Raw genomic sequence first — 22,973 nt, 5'->3', positions numbered from 1 at the left:
AGTGTGTGTGTGTCTGTGTGTGTGTCTGTGTGTGTCTGTGTGTGTGTCTGTGTGTGTCTGTGTGTGTGTGTCAGTGCGTGTTTTGGCATGTGTCAGTGTGTGTGTGTCTGTGTGTGTGTGTGTGTCAGTGTGTGTGTGTGTTTTGGTGTGTGTGGGTGTAACGTCAGGGTGATCTGGCCACAGATCACATGACAGACTTCAGAGGTAGAGTCCCAGTCCCAGTCCTAGTCCCAGTCCCAGTCCCAGTCCTAGTCCCAGTCCTAGTCCCAGTCCCAGTCCCAGTCCTAGTCCCAGTCCTAGTCCCAGTCCCAGTCCCAGTCCCAGTCCTAGTCCCAGTCCCAGTCCCAGTCCTAGTCCCAGTCCTAGTCCCAGTCCTAGTCCTAGTCCCAGTCCCAGTCCCAGTCCTAGTCCCAGTCCTAGTCCCAGTCCCAGTCCTAGTCCCAGTCCTAGTCCCAGTCCTAGTCCCAGTCCCAGTCCTAGTCCCAGTCCCAGTCCCAGTCCTAGTCCTAGTCCTAGTCCCAGTCCTAGTCCCAGTCCCAGTCCTAGTCCCAGTCCCAGTCCTAGTCCCAGTCCTAGTCCCAGTCCTAGTCCCAGTCCCAGTCCTAGTCCCAGTCCTAGTCCCAGTCCCAGTCCCAGTCAGCTGAGTCTGAACCAGTTTGTTCTTCACCTGCTTTAAAGTGTTGCGTCCTTCAGGACGGTATTCCAGCAGATGACAGTGTTTAGCACCTGTCCATTCTACAGTACAGTTGTAGAAACAAACATCTGCCCTGTTGTGTATGCATTATCTTGACTACATTTCCCATCAGCCCCTTTTCCACTGCAGTAACTTTACCTTTACCTGGCATTTAGAAAAATCTGCGTTTCCACCCAAATTACCCAATAAAAATACTTTCCCTTGATCCCAAAAGTTGCTAATTTTGGGGCGGGACTTTTCAGATTCCACAGAATTCTTGGGGGCGGGGCTCTCTTTTAATGAAAGCTGATTGGTGGAACACACTTACAGACTAACCAGGGATTCTTTTACCCAGATAAATGAATTCCTGGGAATGTTGGTGGAAAAGGGGCTGTAGTCTCTGCGACACAAGGTAAAGGTTCAAGAATGTAGAGTTTTAACTTAATATAAGAAAAAAAAAAACAGCTTTGTATCGAACAGGGAAATATCGCCACTATAACTGTGATCATTCTGAACAGCTTCTACCGTTTTTGTTAGAAATACTGTAAAGTCCCCATCAAACAGTCAAGTGTTATTTGTGTTTCCTTTGTTCCTCCTGATCAGAAAATGACAAAACTGATCAATGAGGTAAAAGGCGTCTGTTATTGATCAGGAGATGATAAACTCTGATATACCACTAACAGCAGTGGTGACATGTAGCACAAAACATCACAGAAAAACACTTGATTTTAATTTCATGGGACTTTTAACGTTAAACTTAAGTCATGTTTTACTTCTATTGCCATTTCCCTAAAGCATATGAAGACGTTTTTAGCCCTATTCCCCATCACTAACTCACTCACACTCCTTTTAAAATAACAGGAGCAAAATAAACAAACTTAACACCTGACATCGCTTTGTTTTTTTGCACATTTTTGAAAACATCTAAAATGTTCAGTACATTTAGGCCATGTTTACACGTAGACAGGTACGAACATAAACGGATATTTCCCACTTTTGTTTTCAATCAGATGGTATCAGATAGGTTTTCATCTACACAAACCTGCATAAACACACCATAGAGCGCCATCATGTGGTAAAGGTTAGGATAAACAGAAGTCAAAACATGATACGAATGCATTTTTTTTCTCATACTGTGACGTTTGGATCCTAGAACTGTTGAACCCTGAACACACACAAGCACAAAAACAGACTTTTACTAAATCTATACTTTGGACAGAATTTAAAAAAAATAATAATTCAGTGACATAAACTGGAGTTTTCATGTGGATGAAAACCAAAAACACATGAGGAAATGTCAGTTTTTCCACATTCCAGCTACGTGTAAACATGGCGTCAGACTAGTGATGCTTTACCTGCAGAGGAACATCTGAGTTCAGGTTCCAGTCAGCCCAGTTTGAGCTGAACTGGGTCAGACCAGTCAAATAACAGGCATATTAACCGATAAATAAGAAGAGTTTTACAGTGAAAAACCAGTACAATTACATTATGTAAATGTGAATAACCTGATTTACCATGTACAACCTGAAATGTAGACAGAAAATACACACAATTTCAACAATAATATATCTACAATTATTATTAACACGACTTAGAGGTCGCAGTGGATCTACAAATACACCAAACATTTAGTTCCAGGCAGAATATTGTTAAAATTGCAGTTTTTTTTGTTTAGAAATATAAGGCTTTTCATATTTGTTCAGGTTATTCACATTTTATTGTGAAAAATGTAAATATTTTCACAAAGTAATTTTACTTTTTTCACATTAAACCAAGGAGATAATTTGGAGTTGATTACTTCTAAGTTATTATGCTTTTATTTAACTTGATGTTTAATGCTGTCACTGTCAAATTCATCTTGCGGATCAGACTGGACCATTTGGGGGGTCAGTTCTGGACCATTTGGGGGGTCAGTTCTGGACCTTTTGGGGGGTCAGTTCTGGACCGTTTGGGGGGTCAGTTCTGGACCGTCTGGGGGGGTCAGTTCTGGACCGTCTGGGGGGTCAGTTCTGGACCATTTGGGGGGTCAGTTCTGGACCGTCTGGGTGGTCAGTTCTGGACCGTCTGGGGGGTCAGTTCTGGACCGTCTGGGGGGTCAGTTCTGGCCCAGGGGCCGTACGTTGGACACCCCTGCTCTAAAGGATGTGAGGCGTCAGTGGCGTCCATACAAACGCAGAGGCGCCCACATGTGATCAAAACCATGTGATCAAATGTGCGTGTTTTTGTGTATTTGTGTGTTAATGTTTGTCCGTCCAGGTGGGAACCACTTGGTCGTCATCCTGTCCGTCCCGTCTCGCTGACGCTGATTTGTGATGTGGCGTGCAGGGATTGGTCAGCCACGGATGCATCAGCAGCTGCTCCGCCTCCAGTCTCTCTGCAGGTAACTTCCTCAGCATGCAGCCAATCAGACACTTGGCCTGTGGCGACAGCCAATCGGGGAGCGTGAAGGCCCCGCGGCGGATCTTGGCGAACAGCGCGGCGGGCTGCGTGTCCTGGAACGGGTACCGACCGATCAGCATGGTGTACAGAGACACGCCCAGGCTCCAGATGTCAGCGGCGCGACCCGAGTACGAGGCGCTCCCATTGGTCAGCAGCTCGGGGCCCACATAGGCGGGGCATCCGTGTCTGTCTGTCAGAGAGTCGTCGTCATGGTTACCGGACAGGAGGACGCAGTCGTCGAGGCCGAGCAGAGCGAGACGAGTCCTGAAAGAAGTACATCAAAGGTACAGATTACTTCAGTATCTGTAGTAGTATTACAAATACTATCAACATAGCAGTATCTGTGGTACAGATGACAAAATAATACTACAAATACTAACTGAAGTATCTGTGGCAAGTAATATCAGTGGTATTATCTGTAGTACCTAGTTCCTAATGTCATTTGAAATATTTGTCGTATTATTAGTAGAATTTGATGTATTAGTATTATTTGCAGTATTGTTAGTATTATTTGCAGTATTAGTAGTATTACGCACAATATTAGTAGTATTATTTACAGTATCAGTAGTATTATGCACAGTATCAGTAGTATTATTTGCAGTATCGGTAGTATTATTTGCAGTATCAGTAATATTATTTGCAGTATCAGTAGTATTATTTGCAGTATTAGTAGTATTATTGGCAGTATCAGCAGTATTATTTGCAGTATCAGTAGTATTATTTGCAGTATCAGTAGTATTATTTGCAGTATCAGCAGTATCAGTAGTATTATTTGCAGTATCAGCAGTATGAGTAGTATTATTTGCAGTATCAGTAGTATTATTTGCAGTATCAGCAGTATCAGTAGTATTATTTGCGGTATCAGTCGTATTATTTGCAGTGTCAGCAGTATCAATAGTATTATTTGCAGTATCAGTAGTATTATTTGCAGTATCAGTCGTATTATTTGCAGTATCAGTAGTATTATTTGCAGTATCAGTAGTATTATTTGCAGTATCAGCAGTATCAGTAGTATTATTTGCCGTATCAGTAGTATTATTTGCAGTATCAGCAGTATTATTTGCAGTATCAGTAGTATCAGTATTATTTGCAGTATCAGTAGTATTATTTGCAGTATCAGCAGTATTATTTGCAGTATCAGCAGTATTATTTGCAGTATCAGTAGTATCAATAGTATTATTTGCAGTATCAGTAGTATTATTTGCAGTATCAGCAGTATTATTTGCAGTATCAGTAGTATTATTTGCAGTATCAGCAGTATTATTTGCAGTATCAGTAGTATTATTTGCAGTATCAGTCGTATTATTTGCAGTATCAGTAGTATTATTTGCAGTATCAATAGTATCAGTAGTATTATTTGCAGTATCAGTAGTATTATTTGCAGTATCAGCAGTATTATTTGCAGTATCAGTAGTATCAGCAGTATTATTTGCAGTATCAGCAGTATTATTTGCAGTATCAGTAGTATCAGCAGTATTATTTGCAGTATCAGTAGTATTATTTGCAGTATCAGCAGTATTATTTGCAGTATCAGTAGTATTATTTGCAGTATCAGCAGTATTATTTGCAGTATCAGTAGTATCAGCAGTATTATTTGCAGTATCAGCAGTATTATTTGCAGTATCGGCAGTATTATTTGCAGTATCAGTAGTATTATTTGCAGTATCAGTAGTATTATTTGCAGTATCAGCAGTATTATTTGCAGTATCAGTAGTATTATTTGCATTATCAGTAGTATTATTTGCAGTATCAGCAGTATTATTTGCAGTATCAGTAGTATCAGTAGTATTATTTGCAGTATCAGTAGTATTATTTGCAGTATCAGCAGTATTATTTGCAGTATCAGTAGTATTATTTGCAGTATCAGCAGTATCAGTAGTATTATTTGCAGTATCAGCAGTATTATTTGCAGTATCAGTAGTATTATTTGCAGTATCAGTAGTATTATTTGCAGTATCAGCAGTATTATTTGCAGTATCAGTAGTATCAGTAGTATTATTTGCAGTATCAGCAGTGTAAATAACCCTAAGCATAATGGCTAAATTCACTTCTCTGGTTGCGTTTTGGTGTATTGTTATTGTTTTTGTTTTTGGCTACGTGGAGGGTAGCTTCCGGTTTGGACGCCTTGTACTTTTATTTTGAGAAGCAACTTCCTGTTTTGATGGCGCAAAGAGAAAAAATGGTTTTACGTGTTAGCCGCCCCTCTGAAGAGGCACAAGCTCTTACGGTGTATTTAAAGATTTACCGCTATTAAATCAAGAAAAAATCACCAGTAAAGCGTCATTCTTTATCGGGGGGGGTATGCTACAGTAAGAGCTTACCTCCGAATTCCAAGAAGTGCTAGCTACATCGCTAAGGGATGCATCAAGCTAACCGTGGATTCGAGTAACGGCACGGCAACAGGAACGGCACGGCATCGGCAACGACACGGCTCGGCAACGGCACGGCCTCAGCAACGGCACAGCAACAGGAACGGCATCGGCAACGGTACAGCAACGGTTCCGCAACGGCACAGCGTCGGCAACGACACAGAACAGCGAGCTGCAGCTACGGCCATCAGGTGAAAGGCAGTTACATTTATAACGGAGGATATAGAAGTACAAATACCAATTGGCGGGATTGTGGAATAAAATGGATGCAACAAGTGAATCAGCGCAACGTCGGTCAGAGCGGCCCCGTATGCCCACAGAAAAAATGATTGCTTACCAAAATGAAGAACAGACTAAAAGAGAGAAAAGGCTGCTAACTATATATGAACATTGGAAAGGCCAAGTGAGAATGTACAGAGAAAATCTAAAGAGCGATCTTTCAGAGACAAAGTTAGCAGAAATCGCAGATGATATTGAAAAGACTGTGAATGACATGGAAAAGGCTTATAGTGAATTCAGAGAGTATAATACACCTTCCCCACTCATAAGGCGCAAAATGGACTCTTGTGATGCAGTAACTAAGGACATTATGAAAATCATTAATGAGCGACTTGCAGCAATAGATGGTTATGATGCAGAAAGAGAAAAGCAGCGCCTCCATCAGCTGTTATCACATGAGTATGCAAGATCCATATACGGTACTGCATCACAGTCAGATTTCCACTCTGAAACATCCAGTATTGCTGCCAAAAGGATTGATGCAGCCGCTGAACTAGCTGTAAAGGAGGTTCAATATAAAATGACACAAGAAGAAATTAAGCAAAGGGAAAAGATAAGAGACTTGGAGGAAAAACACAGGAGGGAATTGGATGTACAAAAATCTGAATTAGAGCGTTTACAGGCTGAAAGGGAAAGGCAAGCTGCACGTGCAAAATTAGAAATTTACGACAAAGAAATGAAAACAGACATAAACTACATGACTTTTCCTATCAATGACAACCCTGCACACCTAGCACCAGTGCCTTCTACAGGATCTTATCACCCACTTGTGCAACCAAATAATGCATCCATTTCAATTATCAACCCTGCACACCAACCAAGTCCTCAAATGGTTATACCAGCACCACCTACAGACATTTCCCAGCTGGCACAAGCTATCCAAGACAGCATAATCACAAACAGACTTCCAGTGCCAATGCCCATGATGTTTAGTGGGGATCCAATCACCTACATTGAATGGAAAGCTTCCTTCATCTCACTTGTGGACTGTAAAGGCATTTCACCCGCTGATAAGTTACAATGGTTAAAGAGACATGTCACAGGCCCAGCACTCAAATGTTTAGAGGGCACATTTTATCGCAGTGATACAGAAGCATACCAAGACGCATGGAAAAGACTTGACCAACGCTATGGTCAGCCCTTCATTATCCAAAGGGCTTTCAGAGACAAACTGTCAAAATGGCCTAAAATCCACTCTAAGGACGCAGAAGGTTTAAGGACATTTTCAGATTTTTTAACAGCCTGTCTCCAAGCAATGCCACATGTAAAAGGTCTAGAGATACTTAGTGATTGCGAGGAGAACCAAAAGTTACTGCAGAAAGTTCCAGAATGGTTGGCGGCACGTTGGAATCGCCAAGTCACAGCTGCTCTCAGGGAAGGTAAAGATTTCCCCTCTTTTGAAGATTTTGCCCAGTTTGTGGCTCTTGAGGCGGAAATTGTATGCAATCCAGTGACTTCTTCATATGCATTACAGTCATGCAGCTCATCATTAGATAAGGCAAAGACAAAGGAGATTAAGCCAAATAGATCTACAACACAAGTCTTTACAACACAAGCTACCATACACTCGGATAAAACAAAGCCAAGTAATACAAAGTTAAAGGTACTCTGCATGCTTTGTAAAGATGAAAGGCATCAGTTGCCAAAGTGCACAAGCTTCTCAAATAAAACATTGGAAGACAAGCGAACATTTGTTAAAGACAATAAGCTGTGCTATGGATGCTTAAAGGTAGGCCACAATGCCAAAGATTGTCACCATCGTCACACTTGTGACATCTGCAAAGGACGGCATCCTACATGCCTGCATGACGAAAATCATAAGACAAACAAAAGGAGCCCAAGCCCCACAAACACAACTCTAGCTACAGCTAATGATGCTACAGCAGCCACAGCTCTAAATATGACAAAGGTGGGTCAATCAAATAACACCTCTATGATTGTTCCAGTTTGGGTGTCTACAGGCCAAAGCCCATCTAAAGAACACTTAGTGTATGCATTATTAGACACACAAAGTGACAACACCTTCATCAGCGAAGAAATAAGCAACAAGCTTCAAGCAGACACTTATCCAATTAAGCTAAAACTGACAACAATGCTTGGAGTTCACACTGTGGTTAAAAGTCAAAGGGTGTCAAGGCTGCGGGTGAGGGGTTATAACTCAAGGATTTACATTGACCTTCCACCATCATACACTAAGGACTATATTCCATTCAACTATGACAATATACCCACCAATGAGACGGCAAGGCAATGGCCTCACATGTCAGAAATTATTGATAAAATACCACCTCTCTTGAGCTGTGATGTTGGACTCCTCATTGGATTTAACTGTCCAAGAACTCTCGCTCCAAAGCAGGTTCTACTTGGAAAGGATAATGAACCATTTGCAATCCAGACTGATCTAGGGTGGAGTATCGTCGGTGGCTCCACACCAGAACTCACTGAAACTGATACAAGCCTGTGCCACAAAGTTACAGTCAAGGAACTTCCTCTTGTAACACCCATAGACGTCATAAGTGTTCTTGAGTCAGATTTTAAAGACACTAAGACAAGTGACAAAACAGTCTCTCAAGAGGATCTAATTTTTCTGGACAACCTAAAGGAAGGAATAAGGAAAAACGAACAAGGACACTGGGAAATGCCTTTACCATTCAAACAACGCCCACGCTTACCAGACAACAGAAAGGTAGCAGAAATTCGCCTTGAACATTTAAGAAGAAAGTTCAACAAAGATGAGAAATACAAAAGAGACTACACAGCATACATGACTGACATAATTGAACGGGGACACGTTGAAGAAGTACAAGGTGAAGGAACAAAGGGTGAGCAATGGTATATTCCTCATCATGGGATTTACCACCCCCAAAAACCCACAAAATTACGTGTCGTATTTGACTGCTCAGCAAAACACAATGGTACGAGTCTCAATGAGCATCTTCTCCAAGGACCAGACCTAATTAACAATCTAACTGGCATCCTCCTCAGGTTCAGACAACATAAGATTGCTCTTATGTGTGACATAGAGAAAATGTTTCACCAGTTTCATGTCCAAGAAAGTGACAGAGACTATCTACGGTTCCTGTGGTGGAAAAATGGTGAAACAAGTGCACAGCCGCAAATATACAGAATGAAAGTACACCTGTTTGGTGCTGCATCATCTCCAGGGTGTGCAAATTACGGACTAAAATACCTAGCCAAGGAGCACTGTCACTCACACCCAGCAGGATCACAGTTCATGGAAAGAGACTTTTACGTGGATGATGGAGTTACAAGCACAAACACAGTGGAAGAAGCAGTACAGTTGGCACAGGAGGCCAGAGAGATATGTAGCAAAGGTAACCTCCGTCTACACAAGTTTATTTCAAACAGTCAAACTGTTCTGCAAAGTGTCCCTCCATCAGAATGTGCTGTTAGCACAAACACAAGAGATCTTACATTCAAAGACCTACCACAAGAGAGAGCTTTAGGCATTCAGTGGAACATTGACATGGACTGTTTCACCTTTGACAACACACTGAAAAACCAACCAGCAACTCGCCGAGGTGTTCTATCCACCGTTGCATCAATTTATGACCCACTCGGATTCTTAGCACCTTATGTGTTAAATGGGAAAAGAATCCTTCAGGAAATGTGCCAACATGGGATTGGTTGGGATGACCCCCTACCAGATTCATTAAAACCAAGATGGGAGAGTTGGCAAAGTGACTTCATAAATCTTGAAAAGCTGAACATAGCTCGGTGTTACTTACCTGCAAATTTTGGGCAAATTAAGACAATGGAATTCCACCACTTTTCGGATGCGAGCTCAAGTGGTTATGGGCAGTGTACTTACCTGAGGGCCAGCAATGCTAAGGGGGAAATGCATTGTTCTCTTGTAATAGCAAAAGCTCGTGTTGCTCCCACTAAACTGACCACAATCCCCAGACTAGAACTGACTGCAGCTGTAGTTTCAGTTGCAGTCAGTAACATGTTAAGAGAGGAACTGTGTTATGATGCTGTGGAAGAATATTTTTGGACTGATTCGAAAGTGGTGCTCGGGTACATAAACAATGATGCTCGTCGTTTCCATACTTTTGTAGCAAATCGAGTCCAAAAGATAAGACAAAGCACCTGTCCTCAGCAATGGTTTTACGTGCCCTCAGAAGTGAACCCAGCTGATGCTGCATCGAGGGGTAAGACTGTCAAAGAGTTAATAACTTCTAACTGGTTCACTGGCCCCACCTTCTTGTGGGAAAAGGAACTGCCCACACCTGAATGTGTTGAACTGGATTTGGCCGTAGGAGATCCAGAAATTAGAAAAACACAAACGATGTTAACTAAGGTCACAAATGCTGCTAGTCTCTCTGAGCGCTCATGGAAGTTCTCCTCATGGTCTAAACTTGTTAGGGCTGTCGCACGTCTTATAAGAAGGGCCAGACATAACAAGTCAAGTGCACCAGCTACTGTAAGTGAACAGGAAAGTGCTGAACGTGTAATAATCTGTGACGTACAAAGTCAAGCTTACGGAAAGGAAATAAAGCAGATAAGTAGAGGGAACCAACTCCCACGTCACAACAAACTGTACAAACTGGATGTTTTCATTGATACAGATGGTCTCCTCAAGGTGGGAGGGAGACTTCAGCATCTACCTGTTGATGACTGTTTCAAACACCCTATTGTAATCCCAAAGGAACATTATGTGACCAAACTCATAACATCCCACTGTCATGACAAAGTAAAACACCAAGGAAAGGTATTCACAATGAATGAAATTAGATCCAGTGGCTACTGGATCCCTGGAATGAGCAGAACTGTTGCTTCATTCATCCATCAATGTGTGGTCTGCCGCAGGCTTCGCAAAGCTGCAGAGGGCCAAAAGATGAGCAACTTACCTGCAGAACGCTTGGAGCCCTCTCCACCCTTCACATACTGTGGAATGGACTGTTTTGGTCCATTTGTGACCACAGAGGGAAGAAAACAACATAAAAGACATGGACTTTTATTTACATGTTTTTGTTCCCGTGCTGTTCACATAGAGCTGTTAGAGGACTTGTCCACTGATACATTTATCAATGCTTTAAGGTGTTTTATTGCAATCAGAGGTGCAGTCCGCAAAATCCATTGTGACCAGGGAACAAATTTTGTTGGTGCTCACAATGAGCTTAAAGCAGCCTTACATGAACTAGACAATCAGAGACTAAGTACATATCTGTCCCAACAACAATGTGACTTTGTGATGAATGCACCTCATTCTAGTCATGCAGGGGGAGTGTGGGAGCGTCAGATAAAAACTGTTAGAAGTGTACTGAATGCCACTTTGTCTCTTGCTCATGGTAGAATCAACGATGCGTCATTAAGGACTTTGTTCTATGAAGCCATGGCCATTGTTAACAGCAGACCTCTAACTGCAGACAACTTAAATAATCCAGACAGTTTAGAACCGCTTACACCTAATCACCTGCTCCAAGTGAAATCGAACGCAGCACTGCCCCCTCCTGGCTCATTTCCAAAAGAGGATCTCTATGGCAAAAAGAGATGGCGGCGGGTGCAGTTTCTCGCAGAGCAGTTCTGGTGCCGTTGGAGAAGGGAATATGTCCATAACATCATTTCAAGGCAAAAATGGCACACACCAAAGAGGAATCTTAAAGTTGGTGATGTTGTATTGGATGTGGATGAACTTTTACCCAGAGGTGAATGGAGACTTGGAAGAGTCTTAAAGACTGTCAGCGGAAAGGATGGACTCGTACGAAGAGCACAAATCTCCCTTGGAGATAAGAAACTGAACAGCAAAGGTCAACGCTCTTGTAAGCTCTCAGTTGTCGAGCGTCCAGTACAAAAACTAGTCCTACTGTTAGAAAGTTCTTAAGGTAATCACTACATATGGATCCTTTGTGTTGGTGAAAATTATTCATTGTTTTCTGATGTAAACTTTCATAATTTTGGTGGGAGTGTAAATAACCCTAAGCATAATGGCTAAATTCACTTCTCTGGTTGCGTTTTGGTGTATTGTTTTTGTTTTTGGCTACGTGGAGGGTAGCTTCCGGTTTGGACGCCTTGTACTTTTATTTTGAGAAGCAACTTCCTGTTTTGATGGCGCAAAGAGAAAAAATGGTTTTACGTGTTAGCCGCCCCTCTGAAGAGGCACAAGCTCTTACGGTGTATTTAAAGATTTACCGCTATTAAATCAAGAAAAAATCACCAGTAAAGCGTCATTCTTTATCGGGGGGGTATGCTACAAGCAGTATTATTTGCAGTATCAGCAGTATTATTTGCAGTATCAGTAGTATTATTTGCAGTATCAGCAGTATCAGTAGTATTATTTGCAGTATCAGCAGTATTATTTGCAGTATCAGTAGTATCAGTAGTATTATTTGCAGTATCAGCAGTATTATTTGCAGTATCAGTAGTATTATTTGCAGTATCAGTAGTATAACTGCTCTCACCTGTGTTTGTCAGTAAAAACGAAGCGGCGCAGCTTCACGTCTCTCAGGACGACTCCGTGGCGATGACAGTGCGTCACGGCTTCCAGCATCTGTGCAAAGAGAAGCCCCGCCTCCTCTTCGCTCAGACGCTTCCTGCTGCGTACGTATGAATGCATGTCGCCATGGTGACCGGGCAGGAAGATGTACACGTTATCCTCACCAATCACAACGTCTCGCAACTGGCTAATGTTGTCGTGGTGACCGAGCCGAGCGTAGGCCGCCAGCTGCTCCTGGTAACCACGCACAGGCAGTACCTGTAACCATGGAAACGGGGAGGGGTTTAGAACACATGGTATGAATGAAAACTCAGTGACGTCTAACATGACTGTCGACATAACGTCAGTAGTACTACTTGTAGTAGTAGTTACTGACTATTTAGTATTAGTTGCACTACTGGTAATATTACTTCTAGCATTAGTATTATTAATATTTTCTGTGGTACTATTAGCATTATTTGTAATATCAGTAAAATTAAATGCATTATTTCTAGTATCATAGTGACATACATACTCTAATTTTGTTACCTGTAGTATCTATGATATTTTTGTAGTATTATGTGCTGTATTTTTATGGGGTTGTTGTTATTGTGGTGTAATTGTTTTGTAATGTACAGACATGTTTTGTAATACAGTTTTGTAATACAGACACAGATTGTGTGTCTGTATTTCAGTGTGAGGACATAATCAGGTTTGCAAATGTGTAAACCAATCTGTAAATATGTACTGGGATCTGTAAATATACAAACGCATCTGTAAGTGTGTACGTATCAGTTACAACTTGTGGAAGGTTTGTCTGCAACTGCTGCATTCAGGAAATGTCGGCATTCAGAGCGCTGTACTGTGTATTGTACCGCTGTCCTGATCTCTGATCTGTGATTGTACTTGTTCCAGCTGTGGTGTGGACCAGAGCGTCCACTGTGTTCCAAACATTTTATACCCTATTTAAACTTAGATTTAAAAGTAATGTTTCCTGTATGGGTATTTAACAGGTGCAGTTCTCATGCATATGATAGCATGCTGCTGTGTGTGTTAGCATGTTGCATTCTAAGAGTATTGTTCATGTGTGTGTTAGCGCTAGGTGTTAAGTTCATTTGTGTTAGCGTGTTTTCTTAATGTTCTGTGACTATGTATGTTAGCATGGTACCTAACATGTTCTATTTATGTGCAGGTTAGCATGTTATCTGGCAGATGTTCTGTGTACATGTGTGTTAGCATGCTATGTAGTAGTGGTTCTGTTCATGTGTGTTATCTTAAATGTGCTCAATACATATGTATGTTAGTGTATGTATGTTAGCATGTTACCTAGCAGTTGTTCAACACATGTATGTTAGCGTGTTACCTAGCAGTTGTTCTATACATATGTATGCTAGTGTGTTACCTTGCAGGTGTTGTACACATATGTATGTTAGCGTGTTACCTTGCAGGTGTTGTACACATATGTATGTTAGCGTGTTACCTTGCAGGTGTTGTACACATATGTATGTTAGCGTGTTACCTTGCAGGTGTTGTACACATATGTATGTTAGCGTGTTACCTTGCAGGTGTTTTACATACATGTATGTTAGCGTGTTACCTTGCAGGTGTTCTATACATATGTATGTTAGCGTGTTACCTTGCAGGTGTTTTACATATATGTATATTAGCGTGTTACCTAGCAGGTGTTCTACACATATGTATGTTAGCGTGTTAACTTGCAGGTGTTGTACACATATGTATGTTAGCGTGTTACCTTGCAGGTGTTCTACACATATGTATGTTAGCGTGTTACCTTGCAGGTGTTTTACATACATGTATGTTAGCGTGTTACCTTGCAGGTGTTCTATACATATGTATGTTAGCGTGTTACCTTGCAGGTGTTGTACACATATGTATGTTAGCGTGTTACCTTGCAGGTGTTGTACACATATGTATGTTAGCGTGTTAACTTGCAGGTGTTGTACACATATGTATGTTAGCGTGTTACCTTGCAGGTGTTGTACACATATGTATGTTAGCGTGTTACCTTGCAGGTGTACTGCTGCTGTGTGTGCGTGTGCTCGGCTCTGTAAGCCTCCTCCCCTTCGTAGCGTTCATACAGCACATATGGACCAACTGTGGACAGGGATTGGCTGCAGCTGGACTTGGGGGTGGGGCTTTGGGGCCTGAGACATGGTGTGAGGTCAGTGGAAGGAGGGGGTGGAGCCACGCAGAGGCGTTTACATTTTGGTAAATCTTCTTGATTCTCATCCAATAGCCTCTTGAGACACTGCTGAGATCTGGCTGAGGCCACACCCACGCTCATCTGTGATTGGAGGAAAGGGTTGACATTGTAAGTTATTGACATTTTAAACTGAGCCAAAAATTAAGCTGGAAACTGAAATGAATACAGACGTTTGTTAAATGTTGATGAACTGAAGGACAGTCGCCACTACTTTACTGAGTAATTTGCTCTGACCTTTGACCCCTGACCCCTACCCTGTGGTACTGTGTGGCTGCTCCACCTAAAACCCTGTAGATTTTATAGTTTTCATCAGCTAAACTGCAGACTGACACTGGATGTGTGTCATGTGTCAAGCCCCGCCTCCTGCAGGTAAAGGTGTTTTATCTGTGCTCGTCTCTCCTCAGCCTCTGTCAGCTTCTGTGAGGAGCTTCTGCTTCATCTCTGACATCAGAGCGTGTGTGAGGCGTGTTTTGGTGTCTATAGGCTCCATGATGAAACTTCCTGTAAGCCGACAGACGCCGCAGCTTTCAGATCGTTGCATCAGAGAACAACAGTTTATAGTTTAAACAGGCTTTAAATACAGTCAACACACACACACACAGGCTACAGTCACCGTGGTGACGCTGTGAGGAAACACGCTGAAACACTTTGAGTCACAGTGTCGTCACAGTAACAGGTCCCACTGCACATGCTCAGAAGCTGGACCTGTTTATCCACCACTGAAGAAGAACAATAGTGGTCTGTGAAGGGTCAGTCCACTCATTTTCTGCCCTTTAGTTCAAACTGTACTCTATTTCAGCAGTCATGACCATGATTATTATTATTATTATTATTATTACAGCGTTTTGGTCTCTTTGTGTTTCTTATTTTAGCCTTCCCCAGGTGTTCTTTTCCTAACCTTAACCCCGGCTGTTTTTCTGACTTGTTCTCTGCTTTGATAAGAGTGAATATTTCCATTTTCCAGCGGCAGAACTATAATTCTTCTTTCCTCTAATTGTGTGTTTTCATTTTTCTTTGCTACATGAAAGAACATCAACCTCCAAGTTACAGTTAGTTAACGACATCTTTTTCATGGGGTGTTAGTCATGTTAATACCACATCATACCTCCCCTTGTGTGCATGTGTTCCACCAAAACAACAAAATTTACAATTTACAAAGGCACTGTCAGTGCTACCCAGAGAACAACCCAGAAAACCCCCACCTGTAAACAAAAGCAAAGCACAATCCTAGGTCTGGCTAAGGAAGACTACGCTAAAATGTAACCAAAGCATAACCACACACATCTTTCGGACTAGTCTAAACAATGAAAAAAGGCGTTCAAGGGCTAGCTTTTACATGAAAATTTAAGATTAACTCACTTTATTATGCTTTAAGGGAAATTCGGACTCATAATACACATAGCACCTAGCATTAGCATTTAGCATATGAGCAGCCATTGCAGGTGCTTGTGGACCAACTCCTGATCTCCATCAGTAATATTTATGTAAATAAGTGTTTTTGATGGAACTGGAGGAAAGAGAACAGAGAACATACAACCTTAGAAACCTAAGGCGGAAGTGCTAACCACTATGACACTTATGTACCAAGTAATGCACCAAATAAACCAAGCTGAGACTGCCAAGATGTACTTTCAACACTGATGCTTTCAGACTTTCACAATAAAAGCCCTGTTCATAAATTCAGTTTTCCATCCATTGGAACATTGGATGACTTTTAATTTTACTATGAATTGGTTCTGTATTAACAGTTCATTGTAGAAACTTTAAAGGCTCATATTTTTCGAAACCCACTTTTCTTCATCTGTGCTTCATTTCTTTGTGTATTTGGACCTTAATAGTTCACACAGTTTGAATTTGAACCCTCCAGCTGCTGCTAAACTATCTTTAGATTCATTTGGACATTGGATTTCTACAACCTGTTTGAATTCCTGCTTAATTTGTTGCGTTTTATTATTAGTTACGTCACAATATTTGCACATATCAGGTCCAGACTTCTGACGAACATTTCTCTGAGTTCGACATAATTGTTTGTCAGCAGCGGTTGTAGTAAAAACTGAAAATATGTCCAAACTTTGAGCTGATTACCTAAAATGTTCAGCTGTTGGTTGTATTAACGAACACAAGTGGCTGAAAGCACAATCAACATCCTGGAGGGGGCGGGGTCATGTGCATTTAAAGGGCCAGCGCTCCAAACCCCCTTTGTGGTGTCATTAGTCAGAAATAGTGTTGCAGATGGACCTGTAGAGCTGAATGAATGAAGAATTCAGAGCCAAGCAGAGCATTTACAGTTTATGGAGACCACAGGGACATGAGGGGAAAGGAAGAATTCCATGTTTGGTTGTTTGTTTTTAAAAAGCAAAATATCACTCATTTAACAGTAAAAACAGTAGTAGATCAGAAAATAGGCTTTGTATTAAAATATGACCAACTGTACAGAGTAAACACGGTGAATTAAAAAATAAAATCCTGATTCTAATATGAACCTCCATTAAATAAATATCTTCTGCTGCTGAGAAAAATAAAGGCTGAATCCTCAAAGACCTAGAACTATTTTTGCAGTGACTTCTAAATGATTTTTTCTTCTTAAGTGATTTATTACCATTTATTATAATATCATCCTCTGCATTTTGAATTTTCAGTGAAAATCAGGTCTTTTCTTCTTATATTCAATTCATTGATGGTGATTTTCATAACAGCTCAGAGTCAATCCAAAGGTTATTATTAAATCAAAACAGAGAAAACACGGTTTGGCTGAGAAAATAAATCACATTTTTTTGTCTTATTCAATTGTTTCTCACTCCTTTTCGTTGTGCTGTGTATTTGGGTAAATTCACTTTAATGCTGTCGTGCACATTTTTATTATGATTCTGACTTGTATTTTGTAGCCGTCGTCTTTTGGTTGAATGATTAAAACACTTATTGGTTTATTTTGGTCTTAGTGGGACAGAGGACAGACTGTTTCCTAAATAGAACCAGTCTGCTGAGTTTTATTCAGAGTTTCATTTATTCTCATGTCGTTTCATCGACAGCTGGATGAAACAGTGAATGCACTTATTTCAGATCTGCAGCTCCGTGACGATCAGAGCAGACGTTAATGACGGCAGATAAGAATAAGGATTATAATAAGACACAGATTACAAAGGGTTTATTAACTGTTGAATAATTACATTCTTCAGTGGCTTTAATTAGAGGGTTTTCGTGTATTTTATATTTAATGTCCTTGTATTTTCATCTCAGGTTTGATTTAATTTTCTTGTATTTTCATCTCAGTTTTTATCTTTGTTTTTATATCTGTAAAGTACTTTACCCATAAATACATTTATTCTGAATACTTTGCTGAGTACAGGTACTCGACATTCAAACCAAAACACAGCTCAGCATCTTTGGAAATGATCAATGCACAACTTGGAAAAAAAAAATAGATATATAGATCGGTAAACACAGTAAATAAAGAATGCATGAGTGAACAGTGAATATGCACTTCGCTGAAAACTAATATTGAATTAATGACATCAGACATTTATAGTCTCATTTGCACGTTTTCATGTCAAAATTTCAATTATTAATTATTTAATTCAAAAATCTGATTACTTTTACTGAGAGGACTCAGCTGTGGTGTGATTCATCTTAAAATCATACTTTACTTTAATTCAGTTTATTACAGTAAATATTTTCTGTACATAGTGATGTCACAGTTACTTATTTTTTCCCCATAAATCACATAAACTTTTATTGTGCACACAAATACCACTTACTACAATATACTATAGTAGTGATTAATATTTCAGACAAAAATTAAACATATTTTATTTAAATGTAACAGTTATTGATCAAACATGATGTTTCCTAAACTGGACGTCCTCATACAAAGGCTGTTTATACATTAGAATAGAAATATTAACGCAAAACACTAATTACTATCAAATGGAGCAGAAAATAAAAACAAATAGATTGTGTAAATTAGATTAAAATAGATTTCATTTAAAAGGTTTTTAGAGCGGAAGCGTCACATCACATGATACTTTTTGATGCGTTAAGGAAACAAAAGAAACAATAAGAAGTGATGATGTTACAACAGTTCCAGTCCAAACCTGTCACACAGCGGAGTCTGAAACCGAATCTGGGTTATTCCAGGAATTTAAACCTTTACAGTGAAAACCAAACTGGAAGTCCCATCGCTGACCCGCAGATCCACGGAGCTCAGCTGATCATTTCCAGATCAAATACAGACGCATCAGCCTTTATTATACGAGTCTACGACATAAAACACACCGTCCACTGTTTAGAACCGTGTACTGAAGGTCAAAGGTCATTCTGTTGGTCAGGTTTAGAAACTGATTCATCTGGTGCAGATTTACAGAAACAGCAGGTTTTTACTGTAGTCAGCTAAGTCTACTGGACCCTACTGGACTCTACTGAACCCTACTGGACCCTACTGGACTCTACTGAACCCTACTGGACCCTACTGGACTCTACTGAACCCTACTGGACCCTACTGGACTCTACTGGACCCTACTGGACTCTACTGGACCCTACTGGACTCTACTAGACCCTACTGGACTCTACTGGACCCTACTGGACTCTACTGGACCCTACTGGACCTTACTGGACCCTACCGGACCCTACTGGACCCTACTGGACTCTACTGAACCCTACTGGACTCTACTGGACCCTACTGGACTCTACTGGACCCTACTGGACTCTACTGGACTCTACTAGACCCTACTGGACTCTACTGGACCCTACTGGACTCTACTGGACCCTACTGGACTCTACTGGACCCTACTGGACCTTACCGGACCCTACCGGACTCTACTGGACCCTACTGGACTCTACTGGACCTTACTGGACTCTACTGGACCTTACTGGACTCTACTGGACTCTACTGGACCCTACTGGACTCTACTGGACTCTACTGAACCCTACTGGATCCTACTGAACTCTACTGGACTCTACTGGACTGAACTCTACTGGACTGTAGGGGACTCTACTGAACTCTAGTTGACTCTACTGAACTCTTGTGGACTCTACTGTACTGAACTCTACTGGACTCTACTGGACTGAACTCTACTGGACTGTAGGGGACTCTACTGAACTCTACTGGACTCTAGTGGACTCTACTGAACTCTTGTGGACTCTACTGTACTGAACTCTATTGAACTCTACTGGACCCTACTGGACTCTACTGGACTGAACTCTGCTGGACTCTAGTGGACTTTATTCTGCAGAACTCTATTGGACTCTCTTCTACTGAACTCCATACTGGACTGGACTGGACTCTAGTAGACTGTTGTGGGTTCTAGTTCTGGACTCTACTAAACTGTATGCTGAACTCTGGTGGACTCTAGTGGACTCTATTGGGCTGTACTGGACTATATTGGACTCTACTGGACTCAGGTGGACTATATTGGATTCTACTGGTCTCTACTGGACTCTATTGGACTCTTCTGGACTCTACTGGTCTATATTGGACTCTGTTGGTCTCCATTGGACTCTAATGGACTCCATTCTTCTGGACTCTTCTGGTCTGGTTCATGTTCAGTTTTTATCCTACTGTTTAGTTTTTATCCTACTGTTCAGTTTTTATCCTACTGTTCAGTTTTTATCCTACTGTTCAGTTTTTATCCTACTGTTTAGTTTTTATCCTACTGTGTAGTTTTTATGCTACTGTTTAGTTTTTATGCTACTGTGTAGTTTTTATCCTACTGTTCAGTTTTTATCCTACTGTGTAGTTTTTATCCTACTGTGTAGTTTTTATGCTACTGTTCAGTTTTTATCCTACTGTTTAGTTTTTATGCTACTGTTCAGTTTTTATCCTACTGTTCAGTTTTTATCCTACTGTTTAGTTTTTATCCTACTGTTTAGTTTTTATCCTACTGTTCAGTTTTTATCCTACTGTGTAGTTTTTATCCTACTGTTCAGTTTTTATCCTACTGTTTAGTTTTTATGCTACTGTTTAGTTTTTATGCTACTGTGTAGTTTTTATCCTACTGTGTAGTTTTTATGCTACTGTTCAGTTTTTATGCTACTGTTCAGTTTTTATCCTACTGTTTAGTTTTTATCCTGCTGTTCAGTTTTTATCCTACTGTGTAGTTTTTATCCTACTGTTCAGTTTTTATCCTACTGTTTAGTTTTTATCCTGCTGTTCAGTTTTTATCCTACTGTGTAGTTTTTATCCTACTGTTTAGTTTTTATCCTACTGTTTAGTTTTTATGCTACTGTTCAGTTTTTATGCTACTGTTCAGTTTTTATCCTACTGTTTAGTTTTTATCCTGCTGTTCAGTTTTTATCCTACTGTGTAGTTTTTATCCTACTGTTTAGTTTTTATCCTACTGCGTAGTTTTTATCCTACTGTTTAGTTTTTATCCTACTGTTCAGTTTTTATCCTACTGTTTAGTTTTTATCCTACTGTTCAGTTTTTATCCTACTGTTTAGTTTTTATCCTACTGTTTAGTTTCTCTTTCACACACACTGAACTTTTCTGTCGCTCTGGGTTTCTTACCTCGGTGCAGTTCACTCAGTAGATCCGATCCAGATCCGAACTAAACAAAGTCCAACTATAAGGTCAGTGTCCGGACAGGGGATGGACCTCCGTGGTTCTGGTTCTGGTCCGAATCTGACTCCGGTTCTGGTTCTTACGCAACCGTGTGTCAGTGGCTCCACATTCTGTTCAGTCCAACTGAGTCCTGCTCCTGTAGACCCGGACCTGAGTCCTGTAGACCCGGACCTGAGTCCTGTAGACCCGGACCTAAGTTCTGCTCCTGTAGACCCGGACCTGAGTCCTGTAGACCCGGACCTGAGTCCTGTAGACCCGGACCTAAGTTCTGCTCCTGTAGACCCGGACCTGAGTCCTGTAGACCCGGACCTGAGTCCTGTAGACCCGGACCTAAGTTCTGCTCCTGTAGACCCGGACCTGAGTCCTGTAGACCCGGACCTGAGTCCTGTAGACCCGGACCTAAGTTCTGCTCCTGTAGACCTGGACCTGAGTCCTGTAGACCCGGACCTAAGTTGTGCTCCTGTAGACCCGGACTTGAGTCCTGTAGACCCGGACCTGAGTCCTGTAGACCCGGACCTAAGTTCTGCTCCTGTAGACCCGGACCTGAGTCCTGTAGACCCGGACCTAAGTTCTGCTCCTGTAGACCCGGACCTGAGTCCTGTAGACCCGGACCTAAGTTCTGCTCCTGTAGACCCGGACCTGAGTCCTGTAGACCCGGACCTGAGTCCTGTAGACCCGGACCTAAGTTCTGCTCCTGTAGACCCGGACCTGAGTCCTGTAGACCCGGACCTGAGTCCTGTAGACCCGGACCTAAGTCCTGTAGACCCGGACCTAAGTTCTGCTCCTGTAGACCTGGACCTGAGTCCTGTAGACCCGGACCTAAGTTGTGCTCCTGTAGACCCGGACTTGAGTCCTGTAGACCCGGACCTAAGTTCTGCTCCTGTAGACCCGGACCTGAGTCCTGTAGACCCGGACCTAAGTTGTGCTCCTGTAGACCCGGACCTGAGTCCTGTAGACCCGGACCTAAGTTGTGCTCCTGTAGACCCGGACCTGAGTCCTGTAGACCCGGACCTAAGTTGTGCTCCTGTAGACCCGGACCCGCTCCTCTAGTCCAGGTAGGGTTAGTTCCGTCTCCTCGGGCTGGCACAGTCCGGTCGGGTCCGGCTCCGGGCTCCTCTGACCCCCTTTGGACCTACTCCGCTCGCTTTTACTTGTGACGTTTCCTCCCGCGATGTCGTCATCCGGCAGGGGGCGTGGCCACGATGGTGCAATCCCGCCACGGTCCGACATCAGACACGGACCGACCCGGAAAAAACACGCAAAACACGGAAAAAGAAGAGAAATACCCGGAAAAAGAGGAGAGGAGACAGAGAAGACAAAGAAAACTAATACTATAGGACAAAGAAAACACCAGAAACACAGAGAAAGTTACATATAAAACACTAAAAACAACCAGAAAAACACAGAAATACAAAATAAAATACTCAGAACAATAGAAACTGTGACAGAAACATTCAAAACACACAGAAATACAAAATAAAAGACTCAGAACAATAGAAACTGTGACAGAAACATTCAAAACACACAGAAATGAAGAATAAAAGACTAAAAACACCAGAAACACAGAGAAAGTTACATATAAAACACTAAAAACAACCAGAAAAACACAGAAATACAAAATAAAAGACTCAGAACAATAGAAACTGTGACAGAAACATTCAAAACACACAGAAATACAAAATAAAAGACTCAGAAAAATAGAAACTGTGACAGAAACATTCAAAACACACAGAAATGAAGAATAAAAGACTAAAAACACCAGAAACACAGAGAAAGTTACATATAAAAAACTAAAAACAACCAGAAAAACACAGAAATACAAAATAAAATACTCAGAACAATAGAAACTGTGACTGAAACATTCAAAACACACAGAAATACAAAATAAAAGACTCAGAACAATAGAAACTGTGACAGAAACATTCAAAACACACAGAAATGAAGAATAAAAGACTAAAAACACCAGAAACACAGAGAAAGTTACATATAAAACACTA

The 22,973-nt window shown here is 41.3% G+C and overlaps 1 protein-coding gene across 2 annotated transcripts; it reads right to left on the bottom strand.

The window, feature by feature from the left end:
* Positions 1-889: 889 nt before the first annotated feature.
* On the bottom strand, positions 890-21,041 carry trib3 (tribbles pseudokinase 3). 2 transcript variants are annotated; one of them, XM_030129359.1, is made up of 4 exons: positions 20,933-21,041; positions 14,223-14,506; positions 12,183-12,475; positions 890-3,376 (listed from the first exon to the last, which is right to left on the bottom strand). In XM_030129359.1, exons 2-4 carry the CDS (start codon positions 14,499-14,501, stop codon positions 2,911-2,913), a joined length of 1,038 nt encoding a protein of 345 aa, XP_029985219.1. In that variant the 5' UTR covers positions 14,502-14,506; positions 20,933-21,041; the 3' UTR covers positions 890-2,910. The 2 variants fall into 2 exon arrangements, with proteins under 2 accessions (XP_029985219.1, XP_029985218.1); XM_030129358.1 differs by having other exon boundaries at positions 14,223-14,503; positions 20,924-21,021.
* Positions 21,042-22,973: the final 1,932 nt, after the last annotated feature.

The sequence above is a fragment of the Sphaeramia orbicularis genome, unplaced genomic scaffold (genome assembly GCF_902148855.1).
Source record: "Sphaeramia orbicularis unplaced genomic scaffold, fSphaOr1.1, whole genome shotgun sequence".
Classification (NCBI taxonomy): domain Eukaryota; kingdom Metazoa; phylum Chordata; class Actinopteri; order Kurtiformes; family Apogonidae; genus Sphaeramia; species Sphaeramia orbicularis.
The sequence above is the reverse complement of the archived record's forward strand: the minus strand, read 5'-3'. Positions and strand labels throughout refer to the sequence as shown.